The 14,788-nt window shown below is 55.9% G+C and overlaps 2 protein-coding genes across 2 annotated transcripts; both read right to left on the bottom strand.

The window, feature by feature from the left end:
* Positions 1–6,345, bottom strand: GALR3 (galanin receptor 3). Its single transcript, XM_013964334.2, has 2 exons — positions 1,803–6,345; positions 1–1,198 (listed from the first exon to the last, which is right to left on the bottom strand). Exons 1-2 carry the CDS (start codon positions 2,159–2,161, stop codon positions 418–420), a joined length of 1,140 nt encoding a protein of 379 aa, XP_013819788.2. The 5' UTR covers positions 2,162–6,345; the 3' UTR covers positions 1–417.
* GCAT (glycine C-acetyltransferase) lies at positions 6,963–13,684 on the bottom strand. Its single transcript, XM_005681060.3, has 9 exons — positions 13,413–13,684; positions 11,819–11,949; positions 10,208–10,309; positions 9,596–9,742; positions 8,840–8,994; positions 8,621–8,703; positions 8,275–8,446; positions 7,563–7,684; positions 6,963–7,282 (listed from the first exon to the last, which is right to left on the bottom strand). The coding sequence occupies exons 1-9, from the start codon at positions 13,606–13,608 to the stop codon at positions 7,131–7,133; spliced, it is 1,260 nt and encodes a 419-aa protein (XP_005681117.2). The 5' UTR covers positions 13,609–13,684; the 3' UTR covers positions 6,963–7,130.

Below are 14,788 nucleotides of genomic sequence, written 5' to 3'. Positions count from 1 at the left end.
GGCAGAGAGGCCTGACGGACTACAGTCCTTGGGGTCGCAAAGAACGGACACGACTGAGCGACCAAGACTACCACTACGCTATTAAGTTACTCAGGACAGCGCTTCGAAGGGAGAAGGAGCTTGGTAGAGGAAGCAGGGCTTCCAAGATGCTAACAGAGTTGGCAGAATGGGCAGAGGGATTACCCTCCTTCCTGCCAGATTTGCTATGGACACAGTCTGGGGGATTCCTGGCCTGGGGGCCTGCGCCTGGCTGCCTGGAATCATTTTCACCGTCTAGGGGTGTCCACTCCGTGGACTGAGTATCCACTGCTCCTCAGAGGGCTCCTGGCTTTGGCCCCATCCCCTAGTACTGTCCGGCCCTGGAGGAAGAGGAAGGAGAGACAGACGGACAGCCGGCAGAGCGGAGGCACACAAAGTTTATTCTGGTCCTTTGACAGGTAGGGCCCTGCACGCCTCTCCACCACCTGCGGGCTCCGGACTTCGCTCCCCGCCCCAGTCGCCGCCCGCCGGCAGCCTCCCTCGAGGCCGGGCGTTCCCGGAGCAGCCGTCGGGGCCCGGGGACCCCGGGAGGACGCGACGGAGGGCGCGGCGGGCACCACCCGCGGGGCAGCGGGCGCGGGGGCGGCGGCGGCCGCAGGGCCACAGGCGGCGGAGGCGCGCGCGGAAGTGGCGGGAGGCGAGCGCGTAGACGAGCGGGTTGAGGCAGGAGTTGGCGTAGGCGAGGCAGTGCGAGGCCAGGCGGCAGGCGTAGGTGGCCGGGCTGAAGGCGAAGCGGCCGTACCAGAAGCAGAGGATGAGCGCGTGGTGCGGGCCCCAGCAGAGGGCGTAGAGCGCCGCCACCGCCAGCATGACGCGCCCCGCGCGGCCCGTGGCTCTGCGCCGGGCCTCGGCCGCCGCCGCACCCGCGGGGCCCACGGCGGCCCACAGGAAGCGCAGCGTGCGCCCGTAGGCCAGGCTCACCACTGCCACGGGCAGCAGGTAGCCGGCGGCGAAGGTGGCCACGTCGAGGGCGCGGCGGCGCGCGTCCTCCCAGGCGGGCACGCAGAGCTCAAGCGCGCCGTAGCGCACTGTGCCGTAGTAGCTGAGGTAGGGCGCCGAGAAGAGCGCCGCCAGCAGCCAGACCAGGCCCACGGCGGCGCGGGCGTTGCGCGGCGTGCGCAGGGCCCGCGAGCGCAGCGGGTGCCGCACGGCCAGGTACCTGCGGGCGGGCGCGGAGTCAGACCCGCGGCGGGCGGGTGGCCTGGATATCGCCCGGGTCTGAACCGCCGCCGCGGTGACCGCGCGCCGGGCCTCGCTCGCAAGGTTGTGGGGATGAAGGGAGTTAGCGTGCAAAGCGCTTGGAGTAGCGCCTGGCACCTAGCGAGGCTCGGTCGGAGCTCAGCGAGAAGTGACCAACCGGCCCAAGGTCATCAACGAGTCAACTAGAGAGTGAGCCTGGGCTTGACCCCAAGTTTCAACCCCTGAGAGCCGGTCTGACCACAACTCGGGCCAGATGTGGGCGGTAATAAAATAGCTGATGAATTTCATTCGTGTGTTCCTTTTGCCATTCATTTCACGCTTTCAGAGCACGGACTAAGTGCCAGGCCCTGAGCTGACACTTGGAACACAGAGATGTTCTCTGGATTCTCCCAGTGAAGATGGGGTGAGGGCAGGATGACCCCCTCAAGTATGCCCTGCAGGTGCCCCGAGACTGGGTGGTGGGGGCCAGACAGCTGTTCTTTTTCTCCCTCCCCCTCCCTTTTTGGTCCCCCATTCCCTCCTTCCCCTCCTCCAGACCGGGCCACATTCCCAGCCCAGCGCACCTGTCCACTGAGACAGCCGCCAGGGTGAAGCTGCTGGCGTACATGGTGAGGTAGATGAGCAGGTGCACAGCCTTACAAACCAGGGCCCCGAAGAGCCAGTCGTCCAGCGTGTAGATGGCGGCCTGGAAAGGCACGCAGCACAGGATGAAGCAGAGGTCAGCTGCCGCCAGGTTGAGGATGAATAGATCCGTCGTGCTGCCCGGCTCCTGCCAGGCACTCGGGCCAGGCTGCAGCAGCACTGCCAGCACCAGCCCGTTGCCCACAGTGCCCAGCAGGAAGATGAGGGCAAAGACCACGGGCACTGCCACAGCCCCCATACTCTCCGGGCTGTCTAGCGAAATGTTCTGGATATCAGCCATCTTCCCAACAGATGGGCACCTAAGGAAGAAAAGCTGGAGTCCTCAGCTCTGGTCACTCAATTCAGGGGTCTAGTTCCCCCACCATAGGCCTGGCCAAGTCTCCTGGGGTGGAAGCTTGTGGGGGATAGGGGTGCTGGGCAGACAGAGACAAAAGTTATCCCTGAGACCCACTGTGCAAGCTCCTGGCAATCTCATCGGTGTCTAAGGTGGGTTTCTCAGTTTCCTAGGAAACATCCCAAGGCCTGAAGGACTGATTAGGTAGTTGATGGACACCTTCAACCAATGATGCAGGTAAAGACACAGCAAAGTGAGTGCGGGGAGGGGCAGTTCCAACCCCAGGATCTCGTGTATTTTCCTCACTTTTCAATGGGGATCTGAAATACAGGGAAGACTTTTGGATATGTCAAATTCAACCAAACATGGGTGACACCCCTGAGTCACTGGATAGTCCAGCTTAGTGAGAGTACCACATGGCACAGCTGGGAGCACCATATAGGTCTCTGCCTCCTTTGCAGATGAGAAAACTGAGGCTCAGAGAGGGGACTTGGGAAGCTAATATCACACTCTGAGTGGTAGATCTGAGGTTGTTGCCACCCTGGTACCGACTCCCAGGCTGGAGCACTCATCTGAGAGCTGTTATAGGCGGTGCCCCTGACAACCTGCATGTGTGCGTGTGTGTGTGTTACATCTATGTAAGCCGTGATCACCTGACCCGTCGCACCCCGTGGCCCACATCAGCTGCTACCTGTGGGTCTCTGTACATGCTTGGACCTCTGGGGTGTCTGGATGAATGAAGGGTAAGGGGGCCAAGCAGGGAGGAGGAAAGAAAGGTGGTATCTTTGAGACCCCCCCATCCCAGCATGCAGGAGCACCCCCCCGCCCCGCTCCCCTCCCCAACGGCAAGCCCAGATGGGCGACACAGACCTCAACCCTGGGCACTGGGCTCCTGCTCTCCCTGGGTGAACTGCCCAGGCTGAAGCTGCCTCCTGGCTCAGTGGCTGCCTCTTGGTGCCTACCTGCAGGTACAGCTCTGCCTCCCACTGCTCCCTCTTCTCCTTTAAGGCCTCTCCTCTCCCTCCAAAGAAGTAGCCGCCGCCTCCTCAGCCCCTGATTTTCCCCGGGTGGCATGCTCTTCTGCCTGGCTCTCCTCTCCTCCGCCTCTCTGCGTTGCTTCTGCCTTTCTGCAGCGAGTAACCCATTGATCTCGCTCTCTGAGATTCTCGCTTTGTGGTTAACCCCTCTGTGCCCAAGGCCCAGTCCATTACTGGCCCTCTCACCTCCTATGGTCCTGCCTGCTCACTCCACTCCACATCCTCTCTGCTCCCTGCTCCAAGAAGGGCTCCAACCCAAGTTCAGAAAGGACTTCTAGTCTTTTTTTTTTTTTTTTGCCACATGGCCTGTGGGATCTTAGTTCCCCAACCAGGGATCAAACCAGAGCCGTCTGCATTGGAAGTGCAGAGTCTTGACCACTGAACGGTCGAGGAAGTCCCAGGACTTCTAGTCTTGAATGGAGTGTCCAGCGCTAGGAAACCAGGTTAAAAAGTCTCTTTTTTCTTCAGACTAGGATTCCTCCTGGCCTGAGAATTTCGAGACCCATCAGGTTCCCTAAGCTGATTCCAGGGCTTCAGTCTGCCTGAAGCCTGGAGGGTCTATGTGCATGTCTGGAGTCTGATTTTTAGTCTTAGGGCAGTGGGAAACTACAGAAGATTCTAGGGCAGAGACGTGACCTGCTCATTTATTTTGTAATTAGCTTATTATGGCCTGGGGTTAAAAGAATGGCTAGAGGGGGGAGTGATTTAATGAGAGACCCATTAAGAGCCTCTCCTCCAGGCAAACAGGTTACCAGTCTTGGTGAATGACGGGTGATTCGGTCATGAGGTTCTGGTCTGGACCTCCTCTTGGAAGGACCACATGGCCACATCTTCCAGAGGGTTAGAGGCCAGTGGAACAAGATGCATTGGATTTAACAACAAGGTGGTTGTTGGTACTAGACCAGTGTAGTGGGGGCAGAAGGCAGTCTGCAGTGAATGGGGAGGAGAGGTGGTAGGGGTTGTGTGGTCTTTCTAGAAGCTGGGAGGGTGGGGTGAATGTCAAGAAGTCTGTGCAACGGGAAAGAAAACAGTCTGAGAGGATGATGATGAAGCCAGGACTTGCAACCAAGGTCTGAGGAGCTGGGAAGAGACTCTTCAGAACTGGCTTCCCGAGGCCCTGGGATGCTCACCAGTGCTCAGGCTCCTTTAAAGCCTGATGCCACCCATCCCAGATGTGGAATATCCCCGAACTTTTAGAAGCAGAAACTCATTGAATTGAAGATATTAGGGATCATCCCTAGATTCTGCAAAGCCGAATTCAGAACTATCAAAACTGCATTAAGGAGTTAGAATTGTAGAATCTTGTGATCTCTAAAGAGCAGAACTGTAGGATCTAGACTTAGAGTGGTGGCATTTGAGAACCTGGGGGTCCACAACCATCTTGTATGGAAGGAATGCACTGTGAGATGGCCAGAAGCCTGGCCTCACAAATGTGGCAGGCCTGGCCCCTGAAAGTCCCTGAAAGTCCCTGAAACACTGCCCTCCCTCCCTTTGGGAACCCCAAGCCAGCTATGCCCAGTCTGGGCTCTGGATGGGTTGGAGCAGTTTTAGGGCAAAGAGCTCCCAGGAGCAGCAGTGCTGAGCTATGATATGACAGCAGAGGAGAGGAAGATGGTGGCAACCAGAAGGGGACCACCTATGAGGCAGGCAGGACAGGCACCTCGCCACGGCCTGAGCCCCAGCGGGCCCTGGGCACCCACACCTCCCCTTGTTCCAACTGCTGCTTCTGGCGGCTGTGGCCCTGAACCAATGCAGAGGGCAGATGGTGCGCCCTGAGAGCAGTCCCTGGAGATCTGGGGCCTGCAAGACATGGAACTGTGACTTTGTAGCTGGCCCTCAGCCCCATAGCCTGTCTTGGCCTCTGGCAATGACCCAGGGTATGTGCTGAGCCCAAGCATATGTGCCCAGAGGTGCCCCATGCCTGCTGGCACGTCCTCTGACCCCTCGGGACAGTTGCAGAAGACCTGCGCCAGTACAGGTCACATGCTGAGCCATGAGCTGGCTGAAAACTTGGCGCCCTACTGCGACGAGCTGGCCCACAGTGTCACAGTGCTGGGCTGTCCCCAGGCACACAATGTCAGCAGCTGGTGGTGCCGGGAAACTGTAGGAGGAAGAAGCATGCACTCTGTGCCACTGGTGGGTGGACCTCACCTACTGCTGTCTTGTCTTGGCATCACCGACTGTGACCCGTCATCCCGTGGCTGCTCATGGCCATGCCATGACCTGCCAGCCTGAGCAGACCACACACATCAAGCTGCTGGCCTGGCCAGGGGCTGGGCACCAGGCGGTGGGTACTTGCTGCTGAAGTACACCTGGTGCTGGATGCCCTACCCCGTGTGTGTGCCCCTGACGTGGCCACAGCAGCCCCCTTCCCTGAGGCTGTATCCTCCAGTAACCCAAACTCCTGGACCCCTAGCTTCAAGCTGCCCAGGATCACAGGCTAGGAGTCTCAGAATCCCAGCGTTAAGACCCTGCTGGCTGGGGCCAGAGCTCACCAGGCTGTCCCTCTCTAGATATCCAGGCTGAAGGGAGGGCTGGGGGTGTGGGGCACCAGAGCCCTGGTCCCCACCTTTCATGAAAAAGGGCCTTTTCATCCTCCCTGCCCCCTCGCCAGCAGACTATCAGCTCCCAAGGCCACACCATACTGAGGCTGGTGACTCAGACCCATCCTTTACCCTACCAGGAGCCCATAAGGCTGAGTGGGGAGGCTATGGACAGAGAAGGGCTGCGACTGTGGGAAGGGACTGTCACCTCCAGCAGGGGAGCAGTGAGCTGTTGTCGGGGGGCAAGGGAGAATGGGGTCTTGCTGTGGGGCTGCAAAAACATCCTGTCCAAGGCCTGAAGTCTAGAGGGGGCTGGAAAATAGCAGCCAGAACCCGAGCTCACTGTGCCCCCTGGCGGTTCCTCTGACCAGGCCAGTGAGCCCTGGGAATATGGAGATGGAAGGGCCCCAGATACCAATGTAACAGCCAGTCTTGGTATAGCAGGGAAGACCGAGGCACACATGGGGGAAGGGGCTGCCTAAGGCCACAAGAACGGAACGGAAGGTCGCTCAGTCGTGTCCGACTCTTTGCCACCCCATGGACTGTAGCCTACCAGGCTCCTCTGTCCATGGGATTTTCCAGGCAATAGTACTGGAGTGGATTGCCATTTCCTTCTCCAGTGGATCTTCCCAACCCAGGGATCGAACCCAGGTCTCCCACATTGTAGACAGACACTTTACCATCTGAGCCACCAAAAGGCAGGGATAAAGTGGGGATAGAATATAGGGTTCCAGACTCTCGGGGCCTCTCCAATAGTGACAGACATTCTTTCATCTGGGGCACAATCTTCTGCTTCTCCCAAACATGGGCTTGGGTGTCCAGCCCCTTCTTATCTGGGCAGCTGTAGGCCATCCTTGGGGTGGGGAGCAGAGGACAAGGGGTTCACCAGGGCTAGACTCTGGAGGCTGCAGAATAGGGGGGCGGGTGGCATGGGAAGGGGCCTGTAGGGCTGGTGCTCAGCTTCTCTCTACATCAGGAAAGCATCCAACTGAGCCAAATGGTGGCTCCGGCCTCTGTCATCCCACCTGCCTGGGTCCCCTCTTAATTTGGGAGAGGTGGTTAACTCTGAGAGCCCAAAGCCCTCAAAGCCCCATCTCCTGCCTGATCCTTTGACCAGCTGCAGGACTGGGGCTGCTCTGAGAGAATAAAGCAGACTAACACGTCACAGCTGATTTCCACACTGTTGCATTAACCTCACACCCACAAGCACAGGCCTCATCCCAGCCTGGCGCCAAGACTGACAGAGCTCAGAGCCTCTGGCCTGGGCTGATCAAAGGCCCTCCTTTTCACTGTGTTGGGAGGGGGACCTCGGCTCTGCTTGTCACTACCCAGAACTCAAGGCAGTGCCCCGTGCAGTCGCCCCACCTCCACGAAGGCCTCCACACAGCGGTCAATGTCCTCCTCGCTGTGCACTGCTGAGATCTGGACTCGGATCCGGGCCTTGCCCTTGGGGACCACAGGGTAGCTGAACCCAATGACAAAGATGCCTGTGAGGGTAGAGAGGGTCAAGCTGGGGCTCACCAGAGCCAGGCAGGTTCTGGGGGCATGACAGATAGCTCCTACTTTTCTGGGGGCTACAGAGGGCAAGGGAGCTGCCAAAGGTCTCTCAAAACTGGCACTGCCTCACAGCCGAGGGTTTTCAAGCTTGGACAGACATCTGATCTAAGAAGGGTAGTAGGGCTGGGGGAAGAGGGGATATTCACAGTCTAAGGGTTCCCTCCTTTTCTTTTAGGACCCACAGCCACATCTCAAGCCCCGTCTCCTTACCTCTCTTAAGCATGTCATCCGCTATGTTTAAGGCCAGCCGAGCGTCACCCAGCATCACAGGGCAGATGGGGTGATTGGCTCCTGAGATGGTGAAGCCAGCAGCCTCCATCTGACTGCGGAATCTGTGGGCATGAGCTGGGTGTCACTGGGAGTTGGGGGACTGTGGAGCAATCACACCCACTCCTGATGGACATGGATGTGACCCAAGGCTTGTGGCCAAGTCTGCAGGAGGAACCAACAAAGACAGAGATGGCAGATGGGGAAAGAGGCAGAGGAACAGGAAGACCAATTAGGAAGGCAGAAAGACAGGACTGTACAAGAAGGGGGAATGCAAGATCATTTGCAAAGAAATGCACCGGGGAGACTTCCCTGGGAGTCCAGTGATTAATACTCCATACTTCCAATGCAGGGGGCGTGGGTTCGATCCTTGGTTGGGGAACTAAGATCCCACAGGCAATAGGGCCAAAAAATAAAAAAAATAAAAATACATGAAATGCACCAAGAAATGGAAGGAAAAGACAGAGAGAAGAGGGCAGGGGCAAGCAGGTAGCCCCTGGTTAAGAGAGCCAAGTCCCAGTGCAACCCACTGGGGACACGGAGGTGGGCAGAGGCAGGACGCAAAGGCAGGGAGTTATGGGCCCGTGCAGCCACACAGGGCAGGCCCTCACCAGCTCCCTCGCCCCAGCGGGCCCCACCCTGCCCAGGACCGCACCGCAGGGTCTTGGCTGCCATAGACTGGACGATGGCGTTGCTCTCCATGAGCAGGTCCAGGGCTTTGGAGGCACAGCCAACAGCAGCAGGTGGCAGGCTGTTGGAGAAGAGGTAGGGCCGGGCACGCTGCCGTAGCAGGGACACCAGGGCCCCAGGCCCGGTTGTGTAGCCCCCTGTGAACAAGGGTGAGAAAAGGAGCCAGAGCTTACCCCATGGCCCTCCTGAGAGGACCGTCCATGCTGTCTTCTTCCCTGCAGCCCCAGGTCTCCCCTTCCCACCTCCCCCAAGACCCCTCCAGGGCTGTGCGTGCAGATAAAGGGAGCCCAGGGACCCAAGCCTGCAGACACCTGATGCTCCGCCCAGGGCCTTCCCCAGTGTGGAGTTGATGATGGTGACTTGGTCCATCACGCCCAGCAGCTCATCTGTGCCCCTGCAAGGGAAGCTGCCACTACCACCATGGCCACCTGAGCACCCAGGCTCATGGGTTGGGCGTGGGGGCTGGCCTGGTGGTTTCCCACCCACCCTGACGAGTCCAACCCAAGGCCTCAGGGGCCATGTGCTCCCACCGTCCTGTAGGCCCCAGGAAGCCAGTGGCGTGGCTTTCGTCCACAAAGACCAAGGCACCGTATTGAGAGGCAAGGTGGCAGATCTTCTGCAGGGGTGCGATGTCACCGTCCATGGAAAAGGCCCCATCAGTGGCCACCAGGCGCAGCCGATGCTTCTGCAGGCAAGATACGGAAGGCAGTGGCTGGTATCACGATTTGGACCTAGTCACTTCCTTTCTGTGCTGCTTGGCGCTCTAAAGGCTCACTCTGCCTAGTGCCCAGAACAGAGGGGAGCACACATGTACCCTCGTGCTGAGGCTGGCACATCCTCTCCCTCCTCTGGGCCTCTCTGGGCCTTCCCCATCTCTTCCAGGGCAGTCTGGAGACATGCTTAGCCACTGGGCAGTGAGAATGCTCCCAGTCTCCTCTCCAGAGGGCTGGGCGGGGTGGCGTCAGTTCTGTCCATAAGCTTATCCCACTCTGATGCTGGGCAGGGGCCTGCCACACATAAGGTGCTTCCTGGAATTCAAAACAGCTTTGTGCCATGGGATAAAGTTTTGGGTCTGAGATTGTTGATGTTGTTTAGTTGCTAAGTCATGTTGGGTCTGAGGATCTGGGTTCAGATCTTGGCTGTTTCGAACTTTCAGGCTATTTGCCTGTGAGCGAGGAGACGGCTTCTGCAAGCCTCTTTCCCTTCACCAGGGTAGGGGGCAGTTTGCGGGGGAGGCTGAATATAAGACCAGTCCTTGGCCCTGGAAGTGTGAGGCCCTGCCACACCTGGGCCTCCTGCAGCTTGGCCTCCAGATCAGCCATATCCAGGTGGCGGTAGCGGTATTTGTGGGCCTTGCACAGACGGATGCCATCAATGATGGAGGCATGGTTCAGCTCATCTGACAGGACTGCGTCCTCAGAGGTCAGCAGGGCCTGGTGGAAGGCAATCAGAAGTAGGGCCATCACCCAACCACCATGGGGTTCCCTCATGACTCCCCCTGAATCAATATTTCACTGCCAACCAGGGCATTCTTCTGGGCAGGGAGGCAAGGAGCCCTCTGCCTCTCTCTTGATCCCCAGGCGTTCCAGGACTGGGCTGAATCAGGGGCCCTGCTCTAGCAAAAGCAGGTGAGAACATGTTTGGTGAATGCCCGGCCCCTAACACCCTCAGCCTTCCAGCTGATGTAGGTTACCTCCCAAACACCCTGGAAGCTGGCCTCCTAGTAAGCCCCAGGATTCCTCCTGGAGACCTGCTAGCCCAACCTTGACCTCCAAAGAAATGGGCACTGGAGCCTCTCTACACGGCCCTGGCATCCTGCCAAGTTCTCTGGAGTGCACACTCCCAAGCCCTGCTCAGCCTGGCAGGCCTCACCAACTCCCACCCATGGAGTCACATACCTCAAAGAGGCCAGCGTTGGCATCAAAACAGCTGGGATAGAGGATGGCATCCTCCCTTTGGTGGAAGCGGGCTATCTTTGCTTCTAGATCTTTGTGGATGCTCTGAAGTAAAGGAACGAAATACATATTAATGCCTTTGGGGCCACATGGGACAAGTCCTGGGGACAGAGGCTTAGAGGGCCACAAACAGATCCTCCCCCTTCTTTTTGCACCCCTCTGTTCTGGGCACAAGGGTTCACCCGGAGCTAACACAGGAATCTGAAGCAGTAGGGGTCCACTGGGTGCCCCTCTTCCTCGTTGGGTTTTCATTTTACAGTGGGGGTCTGATGGTAGAATTATGATGCTAATGGCAGAGGAATATATTTTCTCTATCAAACTGAATACCCTTTTTTTCTATTTTTTCTTTATTTTCCTTTTATTTACTTTTTTTTTTTTGCCACACCACACAGCATGCAGGATCTTAGTTCCCTGACCAGGGATCAAAGATCAAATCTGCGCCCCCTGCAGTGGAAGCACAGAGTCTTAAGCACTGGATCATGACAGAAATCCCTAAGTGCCTTTTTCTGTTGTTTAATGGCAAAAAGGAGGATTACGTAAGTATGCTAGGTTCATTTGGGCCTCCAATTGTTAGATTTGGAAGCTGTCCAGCCTAACCTGCCCTGGTTGGAAGTCAAAAGTTCCGTTCATTTCCCCTTCACCTTTCTGAGAGAACAAGTAATGATAATCACAAGGACTCAGAAGCACTGACTCTTGAGTGAGGCCATATGGGTTCAAGTTCCACCACAACAGGCTGCATGCTCTGGGCAAGACAATTAACTTCTTGGGGCCTCAGTGTCCTCATCTCTAGAACAGGGGCAAGAATAGCACTTAGAACTTGGGATTATTATCTGCATTAAGGAGTAATTTGCAATGTTCTTAAAATAGCACATGATACATAGTCAGCACTGTAAGTTTCATGTATAAAGGGTTCATTTTGTAACATTTACAAAATAAAATTATTAAGCAACATTTATTGAGCACTGCTGTGTGCCAGGCCTTGTTCTAAGCATTTTTACATGTATTGGGTTGGCCAGAAAGTTCATTCAGGGTTTTCCATAAGAAGTTATGGAAAAACTTGAACACACTTTTTTGCCAACCCACTAATAACTCTTTAATTTGGGATAATCTTATTAATTATTATTTCCACTTTACCAATGAAGGCATTGATGCTCATACCAGTTAAGACACTTGCCCATGGTAACAGAACCAATATATGGTGGTACTAGAAACCAAACTCAGGCAGAATAGCTCCAGAATCCTTTATCTCAATCCCTGCCTTCTATTCTTCCTTTCTTGAAGAGGAACAGGTAAGAAGCTCTGTTCTGTGGGTGGGGAAATGGATGCTCTGAGAGGTTAAATTTCTTGCCCAAGGCTTCACAGCAAAACAGAAGCTTGAACCCAGTTTTTCCAGTGAACAGCCCTTAGGCTAAGCATGGGCCCAGAGTTCTGGGATGAGCTGAATTGCCTAAACCAGCCCTTCTGACTGCAGAAGCAGACATCTGAGGTCAGTGCCCAACACTGGGGACCACCCCGTCCTCCCCCGCCCCAGCCTGGGCCATACCCTCGGTGTACCTGGGTGCCACAGATGAAACGGACAGAGCTAAGGCCGGCTCCAAACTCCTTTAGGGTCTGCAGACCTGCCTGGATGACCTCCGGGTGGCTGCTCAGGCCCAGGTAGTTGTTGGCACAGAAGTTAATAATTCCTGAGATGGAGTACAGGGGATGGACACAGGAGCTCAGGACAATTAGGGCCTGTAAAGGTGCCAAACCCTGGGGACTCAAGAGAGGAAATGAACCTGGAATCGCCCTTGAAGAGGCAACAACCACACAGTAGGATCTGTTCCAGGGCAGAGGCCAGGCTGGGGAGTGGGGAGCCCCTAGAAGGCACTGAATTCAACAGCTATAGGAGAGGGAGGGGCAGAAATGGACTCCCAGAGCAGCACTTTGGAGAATGAGAAGGTTTGGATCACATTCACCCACAGCCCTTCCTCTCTGGCTTCTCCTACCTCTGAAGACAACCAGTAACCCCTAATCTGGCACTTGGCTCTTTCTGGGTAAAAGAAGAGGGCATCACAGAGCCCTGCTATGGTCTCCAAACTCCACACAGTTGACTTTGCTGCCTGGTCAGAACTGTATGCCCAGCAGGGTGGCCTCTCTGAGACCTTGACCCTTGCATTTTAAAGACCAAGGTGGATACAGCTGACCCAGGGAGGAAACTAAGGCTCCAAGAGGGCAAGGTTTACTCAGTTTGGGAGAAGCAAAACAGGATGGGAACCTGGGTCTCCTAATTTCCCACTGTTTGATCTGCTCCAAGGTTCCCTGGAGGAGGATAGAGACCTCTGTTTTACAAATAAGCACAACAGCACCAAATATTCCAGGCCTATTTCCTGGGCAGAAGACAGGTTTGGAGGCCTGTTGGTAACCAGCACCCCCCTGGGTCCTGGCACAGACAAGATGAGCAGTGACCACAGATAAGACAGAAACCAGGGCGGCCTGGTGGGCCAGTTCACAGTATGACTTGTGGGGCAGCCCTCAAGCCCCTTGCTCAAACAGTGATTTTGGCCAGAAAGTTGGTCTCTATGGACAGTTACATGACCTTCCAGCTCCAATATACCAGAAGAACTACACTAAAAGCCTAGCTCTTCCTGCAGCTAGCTGGGGGTTTATAGGCAAGACACTTCAAATCTATGAGCATCAGCGTCTCTTCGTTTGTAAATGGGACCAGTCATGCCCATGTTTTGAGATTTGCAGGAGTGCAGGCGCAGCAATTAGCAGAAATCTGAACAAAGCAGCAGCTCCTATGCGGGATTTCTTGCTGCTGCCTCCCCATCACCCTTTCTTGAATCCGTATGGTGGGAGCCAACTGGCTGTCTCTCTTTCTTCCTTACGTTCTCACAGGCTGGATCTCGGATCGAGCCCTGGCATCTAAATAAAAATGGTGCTCAAAGGGCAAATTACCTTCTTTCTGGAGGAACGGATCTAATCAGGTTAGAATTAACTGTGGGAAAAGGCAAGTCGGCCTGACAGATGGGAAGCGGTCCAGCAGCGGCTACGTGTGCCTGTGCTCCGGCCCGCTCACTGCCTCCAGGACCTCCACTTCAGCGAAACCCTCAGGACACCCCGAACACCCGGCCAGGTCTGGCTATTCCCAGGAGGGGGTTGTTACCTCCCGGGGCGCCGTCCACGTGGATATGCGGCCCCTGACAGGACGTGATGACTCGCTCGCTCTTCCAGGTGCCAGCTCCGCGGATGCTTTCCAGCTCCTCCTCCAGAATGCCACGCAGCTGAGCCAGCGCTGACTGCGCCCGGCTGCCGCGGGGGGCCCGAGACAGCGCAGCATGTAAGACGCGACCAGCCCACATTTTGCCCACCTCGCGGCAGCTAGACTGCCCGCTCAGGTCCTTGCGCACCGAGGCCGCGGCGTGATCACGTGCGGGGGCTGGGCCCCGGCAGCCAATCGGAGAGAGAAGGGCTCTGCTCTAGGGCAGGGGAGGCGGACCTAGGAATAGGAGGGCGGGACCTGGCGGGATCAGCAGAGGACGAAAGTGGAATGACTTGTAAGTTGAGACTGGAGCTGTCCGTGTTGGGGGAGAGGAGGCGACGGGGATTGGAAAGCACATCAGGGCCAGACCCACCAGACCCCCACCCCATTCCCATGCCGTGCCTACACACACATCTCCCGGAAGGTAGGGACGCCCTCTGGACGCGGGCGCCTAGAAGCAGGCTGAGGCACTTTCCATATGCTCCGGCCCTAAGGTTTCCTGGGTTCTCTCTTGCTCTTGGAACTCTCCCCAGCGCTTAGGTGCAAAAGCCCCCAGGTTTCGCCCACCATATTGCTCGGCATTCTCCTTCAGTTTTTAGAAGTATGGAAAAAACACACCGCTCAGATTTTTCCCTTTTTTTTTAAATTTTATTTTAAAGTTTGAAAATTACAAAGACAGCAAATTCTTCCAGGCACAAATAACACTTATTTTAAAATAAAAAGGGGCGAGGGGGGTGGGTAGACCGCAAGCGCGCCTATTTAAAAAAAAAAAAAAAGGAAAGACTGTACAGGGTTTTTTTCTCCCAGCTCCCGGGTATGAAACGTTAAGTACTACCCCTAGATATGTATATATACATAATACATACACACCCACATACACACCCACACCCACACCCACACACAAGACCTAGCTCTGTAAAACTACTTAGCAATTCAAAGTCGACTGCAGTATGTCTTACTGTCCACTCCACTCCCCGCCCTCCCCTCCTCCCCCCGTCTACTACTACATATAAAAAAAGTAAAGAGGTCTGGAGGTTTTTAAGTGGTGGGTGGTAGGGCTGAAGCCCCACTGGACTGCCAAGCAAAGCCACCTCTTATACAAGAACCAAAAATCAGGGGGGAAAGGAAAAAGGTCCTCCTAGGAAACAATACAATTGTGGGAAAAACTCAAGTTTCAACAGGGGCACACTGAGGCACTTGGCTGACTGACTTCTCACCCTTCCCCTAAAGTTTCCACTCCCATTTAACAGGAGACTTTCTGAATCCACAGAAACCTCCAC

This window comes from Capra hircus, chromosome 5, assembly GCF_001704415.2.
Source record: "Capra hircus breed San Clemente chromosome 5, ASM170441v1, whole genome shotgun sequence".
Classification (NCBI taxonomy): Eukaryota; Metazoa; Chordata; class Mammalia; order Artiodactyla; family Bovidae; genus Capra; species Capra hircus.
The sequence above is the reverse complement of the archived record's forward strand: the minus strand, read 5'-3'. Positions and strand labels throughout refer to the sequence as shown.